Raw genomic sequence first — 26,686 nt, 5'->3', positions numbered from 1 at the left:
TCTTAGAGATATAGTCTACTTTCTAGCACCCTAAACCAAGCCACCATCTTCCCCATACCCATGGACGCTGGACTCATTTCCTCATTCTCATTCTTGTACTCTTTAATCCAGATTCCTCAGAGCATCTGGAATAACTTTTATAAACACAATTTCTCTTCTGAAAGCCCTTCCATGTTTTCCCATTGTTTGAAAAATGCTGTGTTCCTTAAAAACACTATCCTGTGAGTTTTGGTCAGCAGGCACAGCCCAGAGTGTTGGGAGTGTGGCTGTTTTCCTAATATGGTGTCAGCCATTTATTTTCCCACATCTCTCTTCTGGGATATTGTCTTTACTTCTGTTATACTCAGATGTCATGGTGAGCTGTCAGTGAGTCAGAGAAGTCATCCTGGGAGTGGGCCTTGTGGTGCAGCAGGTTAAGCCATTGGTTGGGATGTACACATGGGAGCACCAGTTCCAGTCTCAGCTACTCTGCTTCTGATCCAGCTCCCTGCCTGAGAGGTAGCAAATGATGGCTCAAGAGATTGGGCCTAGGGGCTGGCACTGTGGCGTAGTGGGTAAAGCCGCCACCTGTGATGCCAGCATCCCATATGGGCGCCAGTTTGAGACCCAGCTGCTCTGCTTCTGACCCAGCTCTCTTCTATGGCCTGGGAGTGCAGTAAAAGATGGCCCAAGTCCTTGGGGCCCTGCACCTATGTGGGAGATCCAGGAGAGGCTCCTGGCTCCTGGCTTCAGATCGGCGCAGCTCTGGCCGTTGCCATCTGGGGCATGAACCAGCGTCACAGCGGAACTCTCTCTCTGTAACTGTGACTTTCAAGAAAAATAAAATAAATCTTAAAAAAGAGAGAGAGAGATTGGGCCCCTGCCTTCCCCATGGGAGACCCAGATGAAATTCCGGGCTCCTGATTTCAGCCTGGCCCAGCCATGGTCTGTTGTGTTCATTTGGAGAGTGAACAGTAATGGAAGATATCTCTGTCTTTCACTCTTCCTCTAAAACAAATACATTTTAAAAATATAAGAAATTCATCCTGAAATTGCCCTACAGCTCCTCTTATGGAAGAGCATTGACCCATAGGCAGCAGAGAGCTTCAGAAAATCTGGAGGCTAGTATGTTAGACTCAGCTCACCTGTCCTGTCAAGAGCCCTGGAGGGTTTGCAAGTGTGTTGGAACTCCCAGCAAAGTGCAGCTATTTTTTTTTTTTTTTTGACAGGCAGAGTGGACAGTGAGAGAGAGAGAGTGACAGAGAGAAAGGTCTTCCTTTGCCGTTAGTTCACCCCCCAATGGCCACCACGGCCGGCGTGCAACGGCCAGCGCACTGCACTGATCCGAAGCCATGAGCCAGGTGCTTCTCCTGGTCTCCCATGTGGGTGCAGGGCCCAAGCACTTGGGCCATCCTCCACTGCACTCCCAGGCCACAGCAGAGAGCTGGACTGGAAGAGGAGCGACTAGGACAGAATCCGGCGCCCTGACCGGGAATAGAACTCAGGGTGCCGGTGCTGCAGGCGGAGGATTAGCCTATTGAACCGCAGCCCTGGCCGCAGCTAATTTTTAATGTCTGTCAATAGTGTTATTTGCTTTGACTTTTCCTGGGTAAATTTTGGGGACAGCCAGGGCAACAAAGAGTGCTCCTTAGACTTGCATCAGAGGCAGCCGGGTTGAATCTCTTAAGTAGTAAAGTAGTAAAGGGCAAAGGAAACTGGCCAAGGACACATAGGAGGTAAACTTAATAACTGACTTTCTTGTATTTGAACAAAATACAAAAGCTAAGAGAATGCAACAACAGGCCTTAGCATGCTAGGAGAAATGCTCAGTCCCGAGGGTGATCTACGTTTCACCTGTGGCAATGAATCAGGCGAGGATTTCAGCCTGGCTGTGCTCTTTATTAGCAAAAACAGCTTAGGTGTTCCATGTGTAATTAATAAGTAAGGGACACTGTGAAATGCTTGGGACTGTCTTTGGTCCATCTGTGTGTGTAAGAAAGATTGACTGGTATACCAAAAAAAAAAAAAAGAAAAAGAAAAAAAAAATGGGGGTCGGCGCTGTGGCGCACTAGGTTAATCCTCCGCCTCCCATATGGGCTCCGGGTTCTAGTCCTGGTTGCTCCTCCTCCAGTCCAGCTCTCTGCTGTGGCCTGGGAAGGAAGTGGAGGATGGCCCAGGTGCTCCTGGCTTTGGATCAGCGTAGTTCTGGTCATTGTGGCCATTTGGGGAGTGAACTAAAGGAGGGAAGACCTTTCTCTCTGTCTCCCTCTCACTGTCTGTAACTCTACCTGTCCAATAAATAAATAAAAACTCTTTAAAAAATGAGTATTTACCTACTGGTAAAGAAAGGATATGATAAAATTCTTCAAAAAAAGCCATATTTTCACAGAAGAGGTATGCTAGAGAAACTCAAGAAAACGTTTTTTTTATTTCATGAAGTTGTCAAAGGTGATCTGTGCATTTTGAGGACCACAATATTACAAGATTTGATAGTTTAGTCTAAATAATTTGCCATAATTCACCTCAAGATTTGATTGATTAGAATTATATTGAGGCTGTGGGTTCTGTTAAAAAACTTTGAACTTCTTTCATGACTTGAAACTTTGTGCATCCAAAACAATTACTGAAGACATTTCAGCCTGCCTTTTATTCAATTCAAGCTTCATTCACATGAACTCTTTTTGCTTTAACTTCATGCAAGACATCATTAATTATGTGCACTATTAAAATGTTAATGCTCCCTTCAAATAGCTCACTAATGTACATGTGTATTTTTTTATCAGGATAAATTAAAAATAGGAGGAAGCCATTGTAATCCATAAGCTGTACTTTGGAAATTTATATTCATTAAATAAAAGTTTAAAAAAAAGAATAAATTAAAAATATCTCTCTGGTGAAGAAAAGCTCATTTATTTTATTGGTCATTGTATTGCAACACATCTCAGTCTAGTACCTCATAAATATATTTTTCCTTCTTAAATCATTGTCTGGAAAATACATTTGTCTAACATTTTCCATAAAGTTACAGAGGTCAGATTTTGTAGACTTTTTTCCATGAATAATCACAGGCTCCTGCAATTTGAAAGGTTTTTGAGCAATGACACAGTTCAACCTGAATCCAGATGGGTCCCCTACACACTGAGAATTGTTCTGTTTTTGAGACTGGACAGACTACCCAGTCTCTGAGGCAATGGTAGCCTGTCTCATGCAGAATCATTTTTGTTCCTTCCTATGATGCTATATCTTACTTCTAATGCCTGTTGATGAAAATTATGATTATTCTTGATTTGACTTTGCTCTTATAAGGCAGAGAACAGCTTGTCAAAAGAAACAGTCAGTGGTTAAGCTACTATTTGCAATTCTGGCATCCCATATTGGTGTGCTAGTTTGAGTACCAGTTGCCGTGCTTCCAATCCAACTTCCTGCTAATGTGCCAGGGAAAACAGTGAAAGATGACCCAAAGTGCCTGACCCCTGCCACCCATGTAGGAGACAAGGATGGAGCTCCTGGCTCCTGGTTTCAGTCTGGCCCTGCACTGGCTGTTGTGGCCATTTGAGGAGTGAATCAGTAGATGGAAGATTCTCCCCCCACCTCGTCACTCTGCTTTCAAGTAAATATATTTTATAAAAAGTAATGTTATGACAGTGATTGTTAAATGAAAAGTGAGTGGGAGCTAAGATTTGGTGATATTTTAATATTTTAGATGTTTGAATACTTTTTGAGTATTGAAATAGAGATGTCACATAATTATTTGTAAAAATGTAAGGGAAGGGGCTGGTGCTGTGATGCAGTAGGTTAATCCTCCATCTATGGCATCAGCATCCCATATGGGCTCTGGTTCTAGTCCTGGCTGCTCCTTTTCCAATCTAGCTCTCTGCTGTGGACTGGGAAAGCGGTAGAAGATGGCCCAAGTCCTTGGGCCCCTGCACCCATGTGGGAGACCCGGAAGAAGCTCCTGGCTCCTGATCAGAACAGCTCCAGCCGCTGCGGCCATTTGGGGAGTGAACCAACAGAAGGAAGACCTCTCTCTCTCTGTCTCTTCCTCTCACTGTCTATAACTCTACCTCTCAAAAAAGTAAATAAAATCTTTAAAAAAAGAAAATTAAAATATTAGTGAACTGTGGAGGTTAGCTATCAATCCATGGAAACGCATGGAAGGAACTCTAAATGCCTATTGCTAAGTGAGAGAAGCCAATCTGAAAAGGTTGCACACTGCATGATCCCAACTAGATGACATTCTGGAAAGGCAAAACTATATAAAAAAGTAAAAAGCCAGTGAAAAGTGAGTGATGAATTAGTGGAGCAAAGGGAATTTCCAGAGCAGTGGAAATCCTCTATATGATGTTATCATGATGGATACATGTCATTACACATTTGTCCCAATCAACAGGATGTACAACACCAAGACCCTAATGTAAATTATGTCAATGAGTGATTATTATGAGTAAATGTAGGCTCATCAGTTGTATCAAATGTATGGTCCTGGTGAGGAATGTTGAAAATGATGGAAGCTATATGTTTGTGGGAATCGGGAGTTCACAGGAATTAGCCATACCTTTCTCTCAATTTTACTGTGACCCTAAAACTGCTATAAAAAATGAAGTCTTTTTAAAAATGAAATGGAAGTGAGACTACCATCATCAAACATTCTACTTTATTAGTCTCCTGTTTCTTCTTAATATTAAAAATAAAGCTTCGGGGCTGGCACTGTGGCGCAGTGGGTTAAAGCCCTGGCCTGAAGCGCCGGCATCCCATATGGGCACCGGTTCTAGTCCCGGCTGCTCCTCTTCTGATCCAGCTCTCCGCTATGACCCGGGAGGCCAGTGGAGGATGGCCCAAGACCTTGGGCCCCTGCACCCATGTGGGAGACCAGGAAGAAGCTCCTGGCTCCCGGCTTCAGATCAGCATAGCTCTGGCTGTTGCGGCCATCTGGGGAGTGAACCAGTGGATGGAAGACCTCTCTCTGTGTCTCTACCTTTCTCTGTAACTCTGTCTTTCAAATAATTAAAATAAATCTTCAAAAAAAAATAAAGCTTCTAGAATATAGACAAAACAAGCTTATCATCTAACCATGTTGAAGACATAACTATTATCTGCTATGATTTTTTTTGTAAATATAGTTTGCTGGCATACAAAGGGGACCAAAAAAGACATACAGTGTCTGAATGGGATTCCTTCCAACACCTAGGACACGTTTCTGTGTGTTTGCATTGGCAAGACAGCTCCCCACCAATACCCACTGTCTCTTTCTTTTGTCCCTTTCCTTCCCAGCTACAGCGAACCTTGGTGCTGCTCACAGCACCACAGTATTCTCAGAACTCATTAGCATACACAACTTATTAGTGGTGACAGAATCATAGATTAAAAGATTGGAAACACTTTGAGTGTATTACATGAGAAAATTGCAGAGCATAAATTTTACAGCATTGAGGTAACTTGCAAGGACACCGTCTCACACTCGGTAAACTTGGCACTGGTTTAAAGCTGTACGCAGTCTATTCCTGGACAGCTTCACTTTTCTTCCCTTGGAGCAGCCAGCCCCTCCTTTAACCCTGACCCAGTCTTGTTTTCGTTTCTTGCTAGGCCTTCCAGCTGCCCAGAGCGCCTCTGAATTTTATTTCTACAAATTTCCTAGGTCTCCAGACAGCCAGGCTCCTCTTCAGACTGGGGCCTGAATCATGTTCTCTACACTCAGATGGAAAATGCTCTGATAGCTCCAAGTGTGAGCTGAGAGTTTTTGACCAACCTTCCCCTGCGGCCTGAGCAACAACACAGCTTCCCAGAACTAAACTTCCTGCCATAATGAACAAATTCTGGGTTTCTCTTAGTTATTTTATCTACTTCCTGTTTCCTTCCTTGTGCTTCAAAATTTCACCAAACTTATATTATCCACTTCTTTACACTCCTGATCACAGACATCTGAGCATTCTACACCAGCATCTCCCATCCAAATTCTAATCACAGGTTCTTCGAAAACACCACGGCTCTGAATGTACCCTGGGACTTCACTGTTGAACCCATAACATAGCCCTTTGGCCCCGTGAGCTATGGAGTCAAATGCAGATTTTGGACAAATTTGGGACAGTCACATGGAGCAAACATTTCTGGTACCCAACCAATGCCCTTAAAAGGCCTGGCTTTGAGCTAGCAAAGTCTACCCCCTGCCCCCACCCCACGTTCTCTGTGCAGAGAACCAGCAGTTCTGAGGAACAGTACACTCTTGGAAAAACCCATGTCCAGGTACAAGTTTGTGTGGGAGTTTGCCAATCCAGCTTTTATAGTGTAGGTTCCCTGCGGAGCCCACTTTTATTTATTATTTATTTATTTATTTATTTATTTTTGAGAGGTAGAGTTATAGACAGTGAGAGGAAGAGACAGAGAGAGGTCTTCCTTCCATTGGTTCACTCCCCAAATGGCCGCAACGGCCAGAGCTGTTCTGATCAGGAGCCAGGAGCTTCTTCCAGGTCTCCCACGTGGGTGCAGGGGCCCAAGGACTTGGGCCATCTTCTACCACTTTCCCAGGCCATAGCAGAGAGCTGGATCAGAAGAGGAGCAGCTGGGACTAGAACCGGTGCCCATATGGGATACTGGCATGGAAGGCGAGGATTAACCTACTGTGCCATGGCACCAGCCCCTAGTTCACTAATAATTTCATCCACTGAAGGTGATCTTGGCTGTTTCCATGCTTTGACAATTATGAATAAAGACACTCCCGATATCCATGTGCAGATATTTGGGCTAGCATACCTTTTCAACTTCTTTGGTAAGTACTAAGGAGTGCAATTGCTATGGAAACAGTATAATTAGTTTTGTAAGAAACCACCAAACTGTTTTCCAAAGTAGTCCTACCATTTTGCATCCCCACCAGTAATGAATAAGAGCTCCCATTATTCCACATCCTTGCTAACATTCAGATTTGGCCATTCTAAAGGTAATCAGTGGTATCTCATGGTTTTACTTCCATTCCCCTGATGACATGTGATACGAGTCTCTCTTCATGTGCTTAATTTCCTTCTGTATATCTTCTTTGATGCGATGTCTGCCAGGGTGTTTGATCTATTTTTAATGAGGTTGTTTATTTTCTTCTTTTAAGTGTTTAACTTAGACCTGTATTTGTAGTTTCTAAACTAGAATATAGACAAAACAAGCTTATCATCTAACCATGTTGAAGACATAACTATTATCTGCTATGATTTTTTTTTTTTGATCCAACAGACTATTTTTTGTTACATGTGTACCAATGGGAACAAAAGGCAGAGAATCCCTATACAAGGAACAGCTCCTTTTCTGGCATTCTTTAAAAATATGCATTTCACAAGGGTGGCAATGTAATAAATACAGTAGTTTGTTTTGTTCCTCACTGTGAATGGACGTCCACAAGCTACCTGTTATAAGCCCTCTCTTTCTAGACTTGTCCGGCGCTTTGTCCATGGTTTTCTTGTTCTCAACATCTGGGACAGCACCACTTGCCCTTTGGTTTATGGTTTGAGTCCCACGTGGTTGAGTCCCATGCATGAGAGGTGGAACCACTGGATGAGGCACTGGTCGCAGTTGCATCTATCATCTCTCCATAGGAGACCTCATTGCACAGGCAGTACCTGGGCCCCTTCTGGTGGACAGGGAGCTCTGCGGGTGACGCTTCCCTCTCTGCTTAGGCTTGGAGACGTTCTTTCCTTATTTTTTTTTGACAGGCAGAGTGGACAGTGAGAGAGAGAGAGAGAGAGACAGAGAGAAAGGTCTTCCTTTGCCATTGGTTCACCCTCCAATGGTCGCCACGGCTGGCGCACTGCAGCCGGCGCATCTGAAGGCAGGAGCCAGGTGCTTCTCCTGGTCTCCCATGGGGTGCAGGGCCCAAGCACTTGGGCCATCCTCCACTGCACTCCCTGGCCACAGCAGAGCTGGACAACCGGGTCAGAATCCGGCGCCCCGACCAGAACTAGAACCCAGTGTGCCAGCGCCGCAAGGCGGAGGATTAGCCTAGTGAGCCACGGGCGCTGGCTCCTTAGAGGTTTTTGCTTTCTTCTCGTTGAGTGTTCCTGAGGTGATGTCGCTGCGGTCATGATTATTAGAAGGTCTCTCATCGTTGCGCTGTCGCCTTCTCTGCCTGCCTGATTGTCTTATTTTTCGACTTATCCTGGCCAGCTTTGCCACTTTGCCAGTTGTGTCACTAATCTCCTGATGTGTCTTGAAGAGTGCCACGTGACTGTCCACCTGCCTGGTCCTGTTCTCCACCAGCTCCACCCTCTGCTCACTATCTGGATCTTCTCATCGCCCAGCTCCTGGCTGCCAATCAGGGCTCTCTGGACGCAGTGTAGCGCCTGCCTCTTCTGGGTATCATCCATCTCACGGTTCAACTTCTCGTAATATTCATCCAATTCCTTCAGGATTTCTTGGTATTTCACGTTGATCTCCCGCATCAGCAACACGTTTCTCTGCAGGTCAGTAAGGCAGAGACTCGGTGGAGTCCAGGTAATCCCCCACATAGTTCACCAGGTGGGTCTGCTCGGGGGTTGGCAGGACTCGGTGTGGTTCACTGCAGGGGTCCCTGCTCCGGCTCCGGCTATAGCTCCTGCTTGTCCGGCCTGGCCCTACCTGTCCCTGCGGCTACATCTGCGGAGCCCGCCGCGCAGTGGCTTGAGGCTCTCTGCCGCACGCCCCCTATTTTTTTTATTGTTGAATTTGAAAAGCTCTTTATACTTGGTTTCATTTTTGTACTCAACAAAATCAGTATAATTGATTTCCAAGAGCTATGACCGTTCTTTGATTTGATTATGTTCTTATTAAGTTGGGCACAGATGTTGGTTTACATTTATTTCATAATGACCAGAGGGTTGCGAGGTCGCATCATTTTTTGGGGTCAGATTATACAATTGCTTCCCAGTAGGCATGGCAGGTTGCTTGTGTTTAGACTAATATCTCTCCCGTTTTCACGAGAGATAACCCCCAAATATTTTGCCCTTTTAAAAGCAAATTTGTTGTGGAAATTTTCAAAAGTAAACAAAAGGAATGAGAGGAGCATAATAAATCCTGATGTTCCTCATCATAACAATATTGTTTCATTTATAGCCTCCCTTCCTTCTCCTTTCACTTGCTGGGTTATTTTGTAGCATAGCTTAAATATCATTCCACTCATAAACATTCAGTATGGATGTATAAAAGAAATTCTTCACAAAACAACCACAATACTATTTTCATATATAAAAATTTAAATAATCATGTAATGTCATTAAATATTCAATCAGTATTCCAATTTTCCTAGTGTCTCACACCCTTCCCAACTTGTTTGCTTTAATCAGGAGCTAAATAGGATTCATTACAATGTAACTGGTCTGTATTTAGTATGTCCTTTTTTTTAAAAGATTTATTTATTTATTTATTTGAAAGAGTTACATAGAAAGAGAAAGAGAGGCAGACAGAGAGACAGGTCTTCCATCCACTGGTTCACTCCCCAATTGGCCAATTCTTCCCAGTCTCCCTTGCGGAAGGGACCCAAGGACTTGAGCCATCTTCTACTGCTTTCCTAGGCCATAGCAGGGAGCTGGATTAGAAGTGGAGCAGCCTGGACTCGAACTGGCGCCCATATGAGATGCTGGCATATGGGATGCTGGCACTGCAGGCGGTGGCCTTACCCACTATGCCACAGCAAGGGCCCGGTTACGTCTTTTTTTAAAACAGAAAAAGGTGGCTGGTGCTGGGGTGCAGCGGGTTAAAGCCCCAGCCTGCAGCGCTGACATCACATATGGGTGTCGGTTTGTCTCAGCTGCTCCATTTCCAATCCAGCTCTCTGCTATGGCCTGGGAGGGCAGTGGAATATGGCCCAAGTCCTTGGACCCTTGCACCCACATAGGAGACTTGGAAGAAGCTACTGACTCCTGGCCTCCGACCTGGACAGCTCTGGCCTTTGCAGCCAACTGGGGAGTGAGCCAGGAGATGGAAGACCTCTCTCTCTCTCTGCCTCTCCTTCCCTCTCTGTGTAATTCTGACTTTCAAATAAATAAATAAATAAATAAATCTTTTTTAAAAAAAGCAAATGTCTGTGCGCATCAGTATTGCTGCAAACACAGTCTATAAAAACTATGTTTTATATTTTGTCAAACCAGTGGTTAAGAGTGTTATACTGTTGTAGTTCAAATTATCTGTGATTACTTTAAAATTCTTTGTATATGCATGAAATGACCATTTTTTCACTCAATTATTATTTATAGTCATTGTCTATATTCCCACTAAACCAGGGTATTTATGCTTTTTACTTGTTAAACTTCTTACTTGGAGAAGTGTTAAGCCTTTTTACTGTAATGTAATATTAAATTATGTTATTTCAAAAACTGAAAAAAAAAAGGGAGAAGAAAAGAGGATAGAGAAGGAAGAGAGGGAGAAGGGAATATCATTATGTTCTCCCAATTGTATCTACAAATCACATTGAATCTATTAAAAACTAATTCAAATATAATAAAAATAAACAAAAATATTATTCTTTAAAAATATTTATAACAGATTTCATCTGGTGGTTAATATTTCAAATGGCATACGGAATTTTTTTAAACTTTTATTTAATGAATATAAATTTCCAAAGTACGGCGTATGGATTACAATGGCTTCCCCCCCATACTGTCCCTCCCACCCACAACCCTCCCCTTTCCCACTCCCTCTCCCCTTCCATTCACATCAAGATTCATTTTCGATTTTCTTAATATACAGAAGATCAGTTTAGTATACATTAAGTAAAGATTTCAACAGTTTGCTCCCACACAGAAACATAAAGTGAAAAATAATAAATGATTTTTTAAATGATGATGAAATCAGATCAGACCTATTGTCATGTTTAATCCCAGTGAGAGTCAAGTTGGGAATTGATAATTTCTTTCTTTCTTTTTTTTTTTTTTTACAGAAGATCAGTTTAGTATACATTAAGTAAAGATTTCAACAGTTTGCACCCCCATAGAAACACAAAGTGAAATATGCTGTTTGAGTACTAGTTATAGCATTAAATCTCAATGTACAGCACATTAAGGACAAAGATCCTACATGAGGAGTAAGTGCACAGTGACTCCTGTTGTTGACTTTACAAATTGACACTCCTGTTTATGGCATCAGTAATCTCCCTATGCTCCAGTCATGAGTTTCCAAGGCTATGGAAGCCCCTTGAGTTCTCCGACTCTTATCTTGTTTAGACAAGGTCATAGTCAAAGTGGAGGTTCTCTCCTCCCTTCAGAGAAAGGTACCTCCTTCTTTGAAGACCTGTTCTTTCCACTGGGATCTCACTCACAGAGATCTTTCATTTAGGTTTTTTTTTTTTTTTTTTTCCAGAGTGTCTTGGCTTTCCATGCAAATGGCATACGGAATTAATATGTGTCAGAATAGCTATTCATGAATACTTTCTCAATTTTATATTAGTGTAGATTTCAATTTTGCAGTAACAAAAATATAGGATTCTTAAAACTTTTTATTCAATCCAGTATTTCTATTCCTAGGAGCTTATTTTAAGAATGTATGAAATATTACACAAAGATTAAACGAGTTCACTTAGGTCCTTTATAACAAAAATCAGAAGTATCCTAAAAACAGAAAAATACTAGAATGATTAGGAATATAGGAAAAGTGAAATGTTATATAAATGTTCAAAATCACATCACTCATGAAGATTTTTATTAATGAGGGAAACGTCCACAATATGTTTTAAAAAAATGGAGGCCAAATCCTATATGCAGTATTATCTGAATTTTGGAGGTAATAGCTACAGAAACGTGACTAGAGGTAATAAAATAAAACATTAAAAGTGTGATATTTTACTTTTTGCCATGTTATTCTATTTTATTTACAATATGCATTTTATGTTTTTCTAATAAAAATACTTTGAGATGAGATATGAATTATAATTAATTCAGAACTAGAATATATTAGGTGTAAAATATTATCTACTTTTTCGTTGAAGAATGACATATAAACTACTGAAGAATTTTAAATGAAAAACATATTTGGTTGTGTAAATTCAAAACTTAAGTAAAATTATTACTAATAAAATTAATGCCAGGGCCTTGCTATGGCATAGCAGGTTAAACTGCTATACTTCCAATCCAGCTCTCTGCTAATGTGCCTGGGAAAGCAGTCAAATGTGGCCAAAATCACTGGGCCCATGCCACCCATGTGGGAGAGCTTGGAAGAAGCTCCTAGCTCCTGGCGTTGGCCTGGCCCAGCCCTGGTCATTGTGGCCATCTGGGGAGTGAACCAGCGGATGGAAGACCTCTCTCTCTCTCTCAGCCTCTGCTTCTCTGTAACTCTGCCTTTCAAATAAATAAATAAATCTTTAAAAAAATGACTGCGCAAACTTATGAAAAAAATATCAAATTTATTTTTGTCATGATAAATGAGGGTACGTAAAAAGCTCAGGGAAAAATTAAAAGATAAGTTTATTTTGGTGCACAAACATTTGAAATCTATTTTTACTAACAGTATTTTCAAAATATGTATTTTTATTTACTTTCTGAAAACCTCTCCATACACATAGATTTCAAAATTTTTGCACCAAAATAAACCTTTTTATTTACATTTCCGATGAACTTTTTTTTTTTTTGACAGGCAGAGTTTGACAGTGAGAGAGAGAGAGACAGAGAGAAAGGTCTTCCTTCTGTTGGTTCACCCCCTAAATGGCCGCTATGGCCGGCACACTGCGCCGATCCAAAGCCAGGAGCGGCTCCGGCCCAATCCCATGTACTTTTTGAAGTACTGTCATACATTATTCATAAATGGATTATACCATTAATTCATCTAGAAAAAAATGAAACTTCATTGGGAGAAAGTAAGTACAGTAAATGAGATATAAATTTTGATTCTCACTTTGCTTACCACATAAGGGTGACTCAACACTGTCAATGCTGGACCTGTGCCTTCTCCTAAAAGGTCTGAGGGAACACAAGTGGCCCTCAGCTAGGCAGGCTTCTTGTAGCTCAGCCCCATTTTTCTAGCTTTTTTGAGGTATAACTGACAGAAATATCTTTATGTATTTATGGCATACAGCATGATGTTTTAATATGTTTATATTGTGAATTGATCATAGCCATCACCTTCTTTTGGTGTGGTAAGATCATTTTGTATCCACGATCTTTCCAAATTTCAAGCCTACAATACAGTATTGTTAACTATAGTCACCATGGTATTCATTAAATCTCCAGAATTTATTCATCCTGCAAAATGGAAACTTTTAACTCTTTGCCCAACATCTTCCCATTTCTCACATCTATCCTCAAACCCCCTGGCAAGCACCATTGTACTCTTGACTTTCATGATTTTTTTGGATTCCACAAATAAGTGAGATTGTGTGGTATTTGTCTTTCTGTGTCTGGCTTACTTCATTTAGTGTAATGTCCTTCTGACTTATCTAGGTTTTCTGAAAGGCAGGGTTTTCTTCTTTTTTAAGGAAATCCTTTTCTATGACTCACCCTTACAGTTGAGCTCTTTAGGTTAAAAGCAGGAGTAATCTCCCTTTCCTGAATATCCAACCCTTACTTTATTAATGGAAATAGAACATATCAAAACTCACGTGATACAGCAAATGCAATGCTAACAAGGGATTTAGAGCAATCAATGGTTGCCTCAGAAAAAGCAGAGAGATCTCAAATAATTTATCTCTGCACCTCAAGGAACTAGAACAAGAACAAATCAATACAAAATTGGTAAAAGGAATCAAATACTTAAACTCAGAGCACAAATAAGTGATAAATAATACAAAAAATTGACACGAAGACTTGGTTCTTTAAGAGAGATAAACAAAATTGATAAAACCCTGATGGACTAATCCAGAAAAACAAGACAAGCTTCAAATACATAGAATTAGAGATGAAAATGGAGAGATCACAATTAGCACAATAGAAATACAAACTATGAACAAATATTTGACAAGTTCGATAACCTAGAAAAAAATGGACAAATTCTTAGATGTCTATACTTTACTCAGATTCAATCATGATGAAGCAGAATACTTAAACAGATCAATAATATATAGTGAAATTGAGTAAGTGAAGAAAAATCTCCCATCAAAGAAAAGTAAAGGGGGCCGGCATTTTGACGCAAAAAGTTTAAACCACCACTCAGGATGCCAATAGTCCACACTGGAGAGTTGGCTTGAGCCCTGGCTACTCCAATTCAGATCCAGCTTCCTGCTGTTGCATGTGGGAAGGCAATGGAAGATGCCTCAAATACTGGGTCTCTGGGGAGACCAGGATAGAGTTCCTGGCTCCTGGCTTTTTTCTAGCCCTGAACTGGGTGTTGCAGCCATTTGGGGAGTGAACCAGCAATGAAAGCAGATGGAAGATCTCTCCCTCCCCCTTTCAAATAAATAAATAAATCATTTTAAAAAAAGCAAGAAAAGCCAGGACCAGGTAATTGCTGAATTGCACCACACATTTAAGGAAGAAATAAAAGAATCCTTCTTAGACTATTTCAGAAAGAAGAAGAGGAGGAAATTCTTGTAAATTCATTCTATGAGGCTGACAATTACTCCAACACCAAAATCAGACAGATACAATAAAAAAGGAGAGCTACAGGCCAATAATCTTAATGAACACAGATGCAAAAATCCTCAACAAATATTAGTAAATCAAATCCAGTTGAACTTTAAAAAGATTATTCACCATGACACAAGGACATCTGGTCCCAGCTTTTCTTGCTTTAAGATCGATTTATTTATTTGACACAAGGATGGTTCAACATATGCAAATCAGTAAACATGACTCACCACCTCAACAGAATGAAAGACAAATATCATGTGATCATCTCTATAGACACAGAGAAAGGCATTTGATTAAATTCTGCATCCCTTCATGATAAAATCTCTGACCAAATTGGTATAGAAGGTACATACCTCACTATAATAAAGGCCATATATAAAACATTGAATGGATAAAGGCTTAAGACTTTCCCTCCAAGTTCTGGAACAAGACAAGGATGCCCACTTTCACAATTTTTATTCAACATGGTACTGATCCTAGGTAGAGCAATTAGGAGAAAGAAATACACCCAAACTGGAAAGAAGCTTCCAGAAAATGGTAATGCCACTGGCCCACCATACCTCACAGGGCAAAGTAATATAACCAGTTCACAGCTCTTGTTCACAAACAGATGCTGCACACCTGCGAACTCAACTGTAGAAAAGAAGTTTTTGTCTATTTTGTGTGTGTGAACTCTTAAAAAATTTCCTCCAGTCAGCGGGTGTAATTACATAATTTATGGATCTATTTGCTACAATTATTAGTTTAGTGTTTCACAAAAACAATCTTCCCCTAAAATAGAAAAGCAAGAACGATGAAAAGAAGAGAATGAGAGGGGCTGGTGCTGTGGCATAGTGGGTGGAGCTGCTGCCTGTGGTGCCGGCATCCCATAGGAGCACCCTGGCTGCTCCACTTCCGATCCTGCTCTCTGCTGTGGCCTGGGAAAGCAGTAGAGGATAACTCAAGTCCTTGGGCCCCTGTACCCACACTGGAGACCCGGAGGAGGCTCCTGGCTCCTGACTTTGGATTGGCACGGCTCCTGCCATTCCAGCCATCTGGGAAATAAACCAGTGAATTGAAGACATCTTTCTGTCTCTCTGCTGCTGCTTCTCTGTAATTCTGCCTTTCAAATAAATAAATAAATAAATGTTCAAAAAAAAAAAAAAAAAAAAAAGAGAAAGAGAATGAGAACTGGTCTTGCATGCTGGTCTGCACTGGCAGCAATAATTTGTGTGTGTGGGCCCAGTGGTAGAATAAATGAAGCTGTTGAAGAGGCTCTCTATCTCCCAGTGAACTCCTGTCTCCTAGAAATCTGATGCTTCGTGGTACTGTTCTGTATCTGCCTTATTATCTCCATGTTATCCATGTTATCTTCTTTCCTCCTTTTAATACACCTTTTGAAATCATCTTTCATGGTCTAATCCACAGGTTTTTTTTTTTAATTAAGATTTCTTTATTTATTTGATAGGCAGGGTTACAAAGAGAGAGAGACAGAGAGAAAGATCTTTCATCTGCTGGTTCCCTACCCAAATGGCCACAAACAATGACTGGGCTGGGCCAGGCCAAAGCCAGGAGCCAGGAGCTTCTTTCGGGTCTCCCATGTGGGTTCAGGGGCCCAAGTACAAGGGCCATCCTCCACTGCTTTCCCACGTGCATTAGCATGGAGCTAGATCGGAAATGGAGCAGCCGGGACTTGAACCAGCGCCCATATGCAGGCCCTGCTTTAATCTCCTGTGCCACAGGGCTACCCCTCCTCTCTCTGCTCCACAGGTTTTATTGAACACTTATTTTTCACAAGGTGAGTAAGCATTGAAAAGGAATGAATGACCAACACTCTGAAGCTGTTTAATATTTGTACATGAATAATGACATGCAGGAGCAAACAACAAAGAAGTTATCAAAACAGCTGTGTATTTTATTTCAACAGAAAGCACAAGACAGAAACTAGAAACTTAACACTGAAGGAACCTTTTTAAAAGCAGCAAGTTCAATTCTTATCCAGCACATAAACTTCCCAAACCACTTTGTGAAATCTGTTTAAGTTTTTCCAGGCACAGAAGGTTCACTAAATTCCAGAGTACCCTTTGTCAACATGGGTCAGCTCTAATTGTTAGAAAGTTCTAATTTACACCAACTATTGCTTCTGTTGTTAGATATATACCCATAGACTATAGAGGAAGAACACTTACTACTGGCTGGAAAACGCTGGGGAGACTTCACCAGAGGAGGAGGTACTTGGGCAGAATCGTGTTCTGCTGGAGCTCAGGATGGTAGGGAAAAAAAATCCATATCCTGTCATTTATGCTCCAGTGTTAGTGAATGTCTCTGACTATTAAAAAAAAATCATTAGTATCTGATAACCGCAGTATCTCTACATAGATTATACTTGAGAAATTAGCAAACTTTTCAACTGTAAAGGAGATGATTCTCCACCCTTCTAAGTTGGGCTTGCTCTACTCTAATTGTGAAAGGCTAGATTTATCCAGAAGGCAAACAAAGTAGGCAGACGCACAGCTGTTGTTTGGAGAATAGCTCAGGGTGATGGAGAAAAATGGTGATGGCTGTGTAAGCCTGTGGGAGCACAGCTTTATATCCTGTGGCTTCACTGCGTGGGAAAACCACAGTGGGAACTGGTCAACCCCTGTTACCCATCTGGATAAGACAGCTTCTATTTAAAGCTAGGAACCCAAGTTGTAGTTTTATGCAAGGCAGAAATCTTCTGGGCTTCTCTTTGCATGGAGAGCAAAGTCACCAGACATGCAGTTCAGAATTCAGTACATGTATGTAAGAGGATGGAGGAACATGAGTTTACTGGCAGCAGCTTCCACTCGAGTTTTTCTTAAGAATTGTGTTAAAAAAAAAAGAAAACCAATTTGAGTTTTAAAATACAAGGACAAATTTCAGGGTAAAGGGTGTCTGTGCTGGGCAGTGGGGGAGATCTCCTAGAGGCTGGGAAGTGCTGGGACCTCCCTGAGGAAATGAAGGGGAAATACCTGCTCGATCGTCTGGAGGAGGTGCAAAGAGGAGTAGAGGCCAAGCTTGGCTAGAGAAGCCTGAAAATTGATTGAAGATCATGTCTGGGATGTGATGTTCTTAGAACCACCCTAAATATTTAATAGATCCAACAACAACAATAAAAGGTTGAACACTGCTGAATGTGAGTGGGAATTTATGGAAAATGAAGAAGGGTTTGTGTTTCGCATCTAGAGTATTATAGAATCTTAGATACAAAGCCAAAGAACAATAATATATGGCAGCAAAGAGGAGTATGAGAAGCCAGAAGAATTTGCAGAAATTATGGAGTAGTCTCTAGACTGTAGATTGGGGTTTAAGATCAAATTTAAGCAGATCACTTGGGAGCAAGGAGGTCTCAACTGGCTCTTAGGCTACACGTATACAATTATTTGTTCCTTGGAAACCCTCCACCTAAAGCTAACATTTTTAATTGTCTATTTTCTTTTTAAAATGTCTATTTTGAAAGATCAAACTACCAGGGCTGTGGCGTAGCTGGTACCATGTGGGCAACGGTTTGAGTCCCAGCTGCTGCACTTCTGATCCAGCTCCCTGCTAATATGCCTTGGAAAGCAGTGGAAGATGGCCCAAGTCCTTGGGCCCCAGCATGCATGTGGAAGACCCGGAAGAAGCTCGAGGCTCCTGGCTTCTGATCAGCATAGCTCTGGCTGTTGCAACCATCTGGAGAGTGAACCATTGAATGGAAGACCTCTCTCTCTGCCTCTGCCTCTCTGTAACTCTGCCTTTCAAGTAAATAAATAAGTCTTTTTTTAAAAAAAAAAAAATCAGACCATCTTCTTGATTAGGAAACATGTCTTACCGTGTTTGTACAATTGAGTAATCCTGTCTACAAATCTCTAGGGTTTTCTAAGCCTATTGTTCTAAACATGTAAATATATTTTCCTTCCTTTGTCTAGTTTTATAGGCTTTAAGATTCAAATTCATTTTAAAATGCTGTGAGACATGAACCATATAAACCCAAGGTTGTACTACTCAACTTCTTTTTCTATCTGTTCCTTTCACATAAGGGAATAGCAGTTAAAGGGTGCAGTTTAGAGAATTCTAAGAGTTTACAATCATGCAAAATTATGTGAGAAAGTCAGAAACCATGCAACAGCTGCTTCTGTAAGCTAAAATAATTTTTATTTTATTGTCCTAGAAGATAACCTTGCTATGTTCTCTTCTGAAAGCTACAGAATTAAAGAACTAGGCTGTTAAACAGTGGGAACTGACACTAAGAAGGCTGGGCAGAGCTCCCTTTTCTAAAACTGGCCTTCCTATCCTTAGGCAAAGCAAAATTTTAAACATTGCAAATACATAGCAGCCACTGTACCTCGGAAATAAAATGTTCGGTTTTTCAAATTTTAAACTTTGGTTGAGATGTTGCCTGAGGTGTTTTTATTAAGTTATTGATCAGTTGTTGCTGATTCACCTCTTCCTTTTTGTATTGTATCACATTTCTAAGCTGTCTGCTAAGGTTAAGCAAGTTGAGAACTGTACCTAAACTGTAAAACAGTTTAAAGATTTTTTTTTGCTTCTTTAGAACTAACATTAAATGAGGAGGTTGATATAAATTTTAATGGTGTGTTATATATTTAATTATGAATTAGATTAATTCAAGTAATTAAGTATTTATTGAATGAGAAGATACATGAGCATCTACTGGCAAAAATTAAGCATGATATGGTCTTAGATCTCAAGGAGTTTATAAATAATCAAGATGCAGTAAATGTTCATTTATCAATTGAAACAAGAGAAAAAATAAGTATTGGTTGATACGTATGTCAGTTGCTTTATGAATATTCCAAAAAATTATTGGAAAGTTCAGTGCATCATAAATAAAAAAAAAAAAAGAAACTCAATTTGATGATCTAAAAGCTTGCTTGGCAAATGATCACTTCATCTTAAATTGCAACTTTACTTAATGACAATTACAATTAAGTAATTTGTGTGCTATTGGTATCCTCAACCATTTTCTCTTTTATACATAAATCTATGTCAAATATTTAAGTGTGCACTACATTCCAAGGCACTAGGTCATGAACTATGATGAACAAAAGGAGACTTCAAGGCACATTCTGTCCTCAAGGACCTTTTAGTCTGGTTGGCCAGATAAGGTTGCTTCATATAACAGCATTTCAAAAAAAGAGAACTAACGTGCAGCGTTAGTTCAAGGATGGCACATAGAGAACACTGAAGGACTGGTAGAATTTTAATAGAGGTTTGGGCATTTCAGCTAAAAGGCAAAAATTCAGGAGCAAAAGGCAAAAGGTTCACAGGCCATTTTTAGTATAATAAAAATGCTTTCCTTATGCTAAAGGGTTCCTTCCTGAAGTCATGGGCTAAATGGGCAGAATGGCATGATAAGGCTGTATTACAAAAGCTTGGAATATAGGCTGTGGAGTTCCTACTTTATCCTACAAGCGAAGAGAGTCATGGAAAGCTTCTGAGTAATCAAGTGATGCTATCAACACATCTCTTTAGAAAGATGGTTCCTGAGTGATGCACAGATGATCTTGAAAGGAGAAGAGCCTGAAGACAGAATGTTCAACTAACAGGTCATGGCATTAATCTTGGGTGTGGATGGTTGAGGACCACAGTCGGGTGATAGGAATCAAGGGCAGATTAAATGTTTTTTTGTTTATTTTTTAAATGGAGCATTAGTATATTGTTATAAGTAGTGATTAAAATGCCAAAGCTAAATGCATTGGTAATCTATGAGAAAACATTAAAGTGTCATAAAAGCCATGGAGCTGGCATTGTGGTGTATCTGGGTTAAGCCACCACCTGCAATGCTGGAATCCTGTATGAGTCTCAGCTGTTCCACTTTCCACCCAGCTCTCTGCTAATGCACCAGGGAAAGCAGCAGAAGACGGCCCAAGTGCTTGGGCCCCTTTACTCCTGTGGAAGACCTGGAGGAAGCTCCTGGCTCCTGGCTCCTGGCTTTGACCTGGCCCAGATCTGGCCATTGAGGCCACTTGGGGAGTGAACCAGCAGATGGAAGATCTCTCTTCTCTTACTCTCTTCCTCCTTCTAATTCTGACTTTCAAATAAATAAATAAATAAATACAAATTTAAAAAAAAGAAAAGGAGATATGGTAATAATGACTTTCATTAAAAAAAAAAAGGCAGCCACATGGATTCTTTATCTGCATGATATTATCAAAAACATTGTAATCCTGTTTTACTCATGTTCCCTATGCAATATTCCAAGCAAGACATTCTGTAGGGAGTTTAGTCACTAAAATCTCAGCGTATATTTGAGGAACTGATATATTTTCATCTTTCTCACGATGAAAGCATGAAGCTCAATCTTCCCTGCATGACAGCAGGCTCTGAACCAAGCTGTCGGCTTCACCACCACAGCTGTGTTGACTTGGGCTGTAATCTCTGTTTTCTCCTTTGTTCTTAACTCTCCTCCCCTTCCCCTCCTGCATCTTGTTTGTATTTTTTTCAAGCCTCTAAACAGATGGTCCCATCCAGCCCTTTCTTACATCCAACCTCCAGCTTTATTCAGAGGTGGTCCCTGAATCCACAGCATCAGCAGCACCCAGGAATGTTTCAGATGCAGATTCCCTAGCTGCACTCCAGAGCATTGAGTCAGAACTCTGAGCTTGAGGTCTGTCCATGTGTTTTAACAAGCCCTCTACGTGAATCCAGCATGCACTTCAGTTTAAGGATCACTGTTCCAAAGGGTGACCACTCATTTTTCTGTTTAGCTCTGTCATCATGATGTCTCTGGTCCACTCTGCATATACTGGAAAATCCGTTATACGCTTTTCATAGTAAGTATAAATTCTTGAAATATGTTAATCCAACTGCTGTAACTAATTATTATGCTGGCAAAGTCAATAAAACATTTATGAATACCCTCTCCCTCAAGGTCACAAGCTGGCTCATGCTTGAGCTACCTTAGGTAAACATGGCAACACGTGGACAAGGAGTGCCATTCTTTGTTAAGAAACTTCCTAACAACTGCTTTTCTGGGCAGGGAGGCAGCAGATAAACCAGAGGGAGATCTGTGCCTGTCCAATATATCTTTAATTAAGTAGGTGTGTAGAGTGTGAGACCAGCAGAGGATTAGTTGGAACTGTCTTAGCTACATAACCTGGATTCAGACTCCTTTTAGGAAAGACAAGAGGCAGTAATTGTTGCTTAGCATCATTGTAAACAGTCCAGGCAAGGCAGTGAATCTTTGCTGATATTTGAAGATATTGCAATTTAGGGTTGAGATTAAAGATTCTAAGTGAAGTAGACAAGGGCCCAATTCCTGAATTACACAGAGATACATCCAATTTATATTCTTAAAGAAATATATTTGGCCAGCGCTGTGATGTAGTGGGTTAAGCCACCGCTTGCAGAGCCAGCATCCCACATGGATGCCAATCCGAGTCCCAGTTGTTCACTTCCTATCCAGCTCTCTGCTAATGTGGCTAAGAAAGCAGTAGAAGATGGTCTAAGTGCCTGGGCCCGTGCACTCATGTTGGGGACCAGAAGTTCTTGGCTCTTGGCTTCAGCCTGGCCCAGCCCTGATTATTGGAGCCATCTGGGGAGTGAACCAGTGTATAGAAGGCTTTTCTCTCTCTCTCTCTCTCTCTCTCTCTCTCTCTCTCTCTCTCTATCTCTATCTCTCCCCTAACGCTGCCTTTCAAAAACATAAATCTTAAAAAAAGAAAGAAATATATTACCAGATATTTGCATTTATATATAAAGATACTTTTGCTCCCTCACCAACTTTTTTTTTTTAAATTTAGAGGACTTAATAAATTTAAATGTAGTAACATCTTCAAAAACTGCTTCTAAATCTTTAAGTTACTTTGTTGGGAGCAACACGTATCAGGGAAGGAGTGAGTTTCAGTGGAAATCTTAAACTGAGGCAGAAAACAGGAGAGGGCGGGTGGTTATTTCTGTTTCATCTGGTGGCAAATAAAGAAATAGGTAAGTATTCTTGCAAAACATATGTAAGTTCATGGGATTTATTCAACTACAATTTTGAAGATGTTGGTAATTAATGCAGTCAACAATTGGTTAAAGGCTAGCATGTCTGAAACAACACTAAAAGGACAAGGCAGTAGCTGATTAGGCCTAAATTACATCATCCTTGAAGTACTATGCACTCTTGGAAATCTCATCTCTCGTGACTTTATCTAGTAACTATGTAGGTCATTGTTTCTCAGGCTTGAGTAATGCGGGAATGGACATTTTCTTAATATGGAATGAAAATATTCTTCTTTTAATTTTACCTAATCATGTGCCAGTCTAAAAATAGGCTTAATTGTTTAGCCCTATGAGTCTTAATCAACTATAAAAAAATTTGCAAGTTAAATAAAGAAAAGCTATGCAATCAACAAAACTTAAATTAATTTAGTGCCTTGAATGATGTTTTATGGAAACAAAAGTCACCACTCAAGCCTGGAACATGGCTCTGCCTGCTAAGACGCATGCAGGTTTGTGTGTGTTCAGCAGGCCTTGCTGTGTGAGTCATGCAATGACTCAGCTCTCATCACTTCTTTCAAAGTACTGTGAAACTATCCTTTATATGCATTTCCAGTGGGATTTGTTTTCCTGTGATTTGCACAAACATATCATGTATGTATTCACTCTGCTTGTGATAGTTCCTCATTATTCAGCAACAATTAATACAGTACTGTGGATGATTAATCTGAACTACAAATAAAATGGTGAGAAATAAACCCATGGGAGATATTTGATACAAGGAAGCCATCTAGACAGTTCCAAATTTTCTTTCATCGCTTTTTTAAAGACTGTCATGGACACAAAGACCTGAAATCCTCATTAAAAACAGAGGGCATTTGTGGTGGACACAGCTGTGCTTCCCAGCCCCCCTGCAAGGAAGCATGTGTAGCCCCACCTCTCAGTGAACAGTCTCAACTCACAGTTCCTCTAGGGCTTGCTTAGTTGCAAGGAGCTGCCCATTTTAAGAGCTTATCCTTGCCCAGGTGCCCACATTCAGTGGCTGATTGCAGCAGCAGTATTAAAACCTGGTTCTCTCAATAAGCACAACTCTGATGTACCCAAAGTGCTCCAGACTCCCTGCATGGGCTGCAGACTGAGACCTCATCTCAGTTGCTTACATTGCAACTCAACCCCTCCCTCCTGGGCCTCTTTCCCTCCTTCTCTTCCTAATAAATATCCTGCATGACAAACTCTGAGAGTTTGCCTCCAAAGAACCCAGTCAACAAGAACTTCCAACAATCCCTCTGAGGACCCCCAGGGGAAAGAGAATGCCTCTCTGTGGCCCTGATCCTCCTTGAAGCTTCTATATTCACAAAAGTTCACTTCTGACTGTAAATTCCTGCCAACACTTCAAATTCAACAGGTCCAAATCTGACGCATAACCGATCTCTTAGGCTCATGTCTGAAAACAATTTGTGTGTTTTTTTTTTCCCTGTGTTATCTTTTATTTAACGGCGCTACCCATTACAGTCCCATGGTGTGCAGAGCTGGGAGGCAATTCTGATTCCTCACACACCTTGCTCTGTGCAGCTAGTCTATTATTCATACTTCTTAACTTGGAGGAGACTGCTCATTTCTCCAGGGATCTACTTCCTGCTGAACAAGGAACCTTATGGAAATTATAATAGACAGCTTCTCTTCGCTCTTGGGATATCTATTCTTTTTAATAGCTTTAGTTTCCCTTCCATTCAATTCTAAGAAATAAAAGGCGAAAAAATAAAAAAAAAACCCTAAATGACACATACACAAAATCACAAGTCACTGTCACCTACATATTTTGAAACACAATAGGCTGGTTCATATATTAAATAAAAGTGATGCTTTGAGGGGATAGTAGCAGATGCTAAAAGCTAAGCTCTTGCCTCTTTAATTAGCTTTAGTGTAGAACAGTCCTTAGAACAAAACATTTATTTTGTCCTAGTTTAATAGGAATACATTCAATTGCATTTTTTCTCTTTACCTTTTATATTGCACTAAAGAATAAAGAAACCAAGTCTTGATAAATGCCAAAGTGATAATTTTATAATATAAATAAAAACATATGAATATTATGATAGTTTAGAAGTCTGTGAAAAATGTTTTTTAAAGCAGTCAACTCACTGAAAGATACTGATATTTAAAACTGGAAGCTGTGTTGTCAGTTGCAAATGAGAATCTGAGAGATTTGTGAGGGAGAAATTGTCAGGAAAGCAGTAGAACATTTCATGCCCGTGGGTGCAGTCTTGCGAATTTGTGACAGCCATTGTGAATCCGAAAACCATGACCACAGCACCAAGGGGAAGCATGACACAGGCCATAATCTTATCGGAGTGTGTCCTTGGTTCTTCAGACAGCTTCAGATAACAGGCTGATGGAATGATAAAAATTAGGGGAGCTGCACAGAGCACACCCTGTATGTTGGAAACAAGAAACAAGGTCATATTACTGGGTGGAAGCATTCTTTGGACAGTTTTACAAACATTTACAAAATATTTTTTATTGCATATGTTACAAATCTGATAGGTCCCATTCAAACACAGGACATAAAAGAATTCCAAGAAAGTCTTAGAAATAGGCTTTCCTTCACCAATAGACTATTTTCAAATGATGAGTTAAACAGTATAAATGTATATCAGACTTAAGAAAAGGATAATTACAAAATAATATTAAAAATAGAGCAGCAAGATTGACTTCTGGCAAACTACTGAAATTTCCCATATTTTTAGTTACATCTTTTACCTTATATTCTTCATGTAAAATTACTGTGTAGCTACTATGTCCTTCAACCCCCGAGTGGTCTCATTTGCCATTTGTGTACAGTGGAGACTTTTGGAATATTGTATAAGGAATATTGTTTTTCCTCTTTACCTGAGCTTGCATGGAAGGAATGTCTGTCTATGAGAAAGGAAAACTATAACCCTAAGGGCACTTCACATGAAATAGTATTTCTAAATCCTCTTTCAAGTAAAACTAAACACAATAATTGCCCTAGAAAATTAACAGCAGAGCTAAAGGATTGTAACTTTTCTATCCTCCCCCACATTAGCCAGGGATAAATCCAGCCTAAGGGGGAATGTCAAATTGAAAATAATGGGTAGTAGAATTATCTATAACGAAAATACAAGAGTTACTGGCTTCAAAAGAAAAGAGAACTTGCCCTTGAATAGGCCTAATTTGCACTAGAAACTTTGTAAGTGATGCATGAAAAGTGGATGCACTCTAAGTAACACATTTTTCTAATTATGTTAAATTTTAATTATATTGAAAATGAAACAAGATAAAGCATAGTAATAAAATAATTTAAAATTCTGACATTCTCTTAATAAAATGTATTAAAATAAATTGTGTATATTAAAAGTTTATGTCATGATACTACAGTATACAAATACAGTAAAACAGTCACAACAATGAACTAAATATGTCATTTCACAGTTACTTTTTTAATAAGAGCAGTGAAAATCTACTTACTTAACAGAAACCCCAGATACAATTGTATTAGTATTAGACTAATGCCATGTAGTCCTCATGTTGTGCATCAGAGCTCTGGACCTGTTCATCCTGCATATCTGCCTCTCTGTAGTTGTGATTTTCATTTGTCTGTTTCCTCCCGACCCCACTTCATCTTCCCATTGCTCTGAAACCTGGAATCTCAGTTTTAGTTATTTTGGAAATTTGATTTTTAAAATAGATTCCGCATATAAGACCATACAACATAATTTTTCTGTGTTTGGCTTATTTCACTTAGATTAATGTCCTCCATATCCATCCATGTTGGAGCAAATGGCAAGATCTTCTATTATAAGGCTGAATAATATTCTATTACATTTGAGGGTACTTTAAAAATGGAATGAAATTGAATGAACATGTTCATATTTTTGAAATGTATATGTATATATATGTATATGCATATATGTACATATATATGTATATGTATACATATATATGGATATATGGATATTTTCTTTATCCACTTGTCTGTCAATGAGCACTTCAGTTGTTTCCATGTCTTGGCTATTGTGAATAATGCTGTAATGAACATGAGAGTGAAGATATTTTTACAACATGGTGATTTCGTTTCCTTTGGGTATATACCCAGGATAGGGATTTCTGGGTCATCTGGTAGTTTTACTTTAATTTTATTAGGACTCTCCATATGGTTTGCCATAATGCTTGTACCCATTTGCATTCCCACCAGCAGTGTCTTTGGGTTCCCTTTTTTCCAGATTCTCGTCAACATTTGTCACCTCTCATTTTTT

At 40.1% G+C, this 26,686-nt stretch overlaps 1 protein-coding gene, 1 long non-coding RNA gene and 1 pseudogene across 9 annotated transcripts in view; 1 reads left to right on the top strand and 2 right to left on the bottom strand.

Moving 5' to 3' along the window:
* Positions 1-24,315, top strand: part of LOC149127395 (uncharacterized) — a 76,698-nt gene extending 52,383 nt beyond the window's left edge. For both annotated transcript variants that reach the window (XR_016231527.1, XR_016231526.1), the window contains exon 3: positions 17,944-24,315. This is a non-coding gene — a long non-coding RNA (uncharacterized LOC149127395). The remainder of the gene's footprint in view (positions 1-17,943) is intronic.
* LOC100342701 (inhibitor of growth protein 1-like) lies at positions 7,361-8,400 on the bottom strand (annotated as a pseudogene).
* A 138-nt stretch (positions 24,316-24,453) lies between the features above and the next one.
* SLC38A11 (solute carrier family 38 member 11) overlaps positions 24,454-26,686 on the bottom strand; it is a 58,035-nt gene continuing 55,802 nt past the window's right edge. For 5 of the 7 annotated variants that reach the window (XM_008258681.5, XM_089329101.1, XM_008258682.5 and 2 more), the window contains one exon: positions 24,454-24,841. In XM_008258681.5, coding sequence (XP_008256903.3) covers positions 24,548-24,841 — 294 coding nt within the window. In that variant the 3' untranslated portion in view covers positions 24,454-24,547. The remainder of the gene's footprint in view (positions 24,842-26,686) is intronic. The other 2 variants (XM_008258684.5, XR_517064.5) reach the window with 2 other exon arrangements.

This window comes from Oryctolagus cuniculus, chromosome 3 (assembly GCF_051225735.1).
Source record: "Oryctolagus cuniculus isolate XC-2025 breed Fujian yellow rabbit chromosome 3, ASM5122573v1, whole genome shotgun sequence".
Classification (NCBI taxonomy): Eukaryota; Metazoa; Chordata; class Mammalia; order Lagomorpha; family Leporidae; genus Oryctolagus; species Oryctolagus cuniculus.
This window is presented reverse-complemented; position numbering and strand designations above follow the sequence as displayed.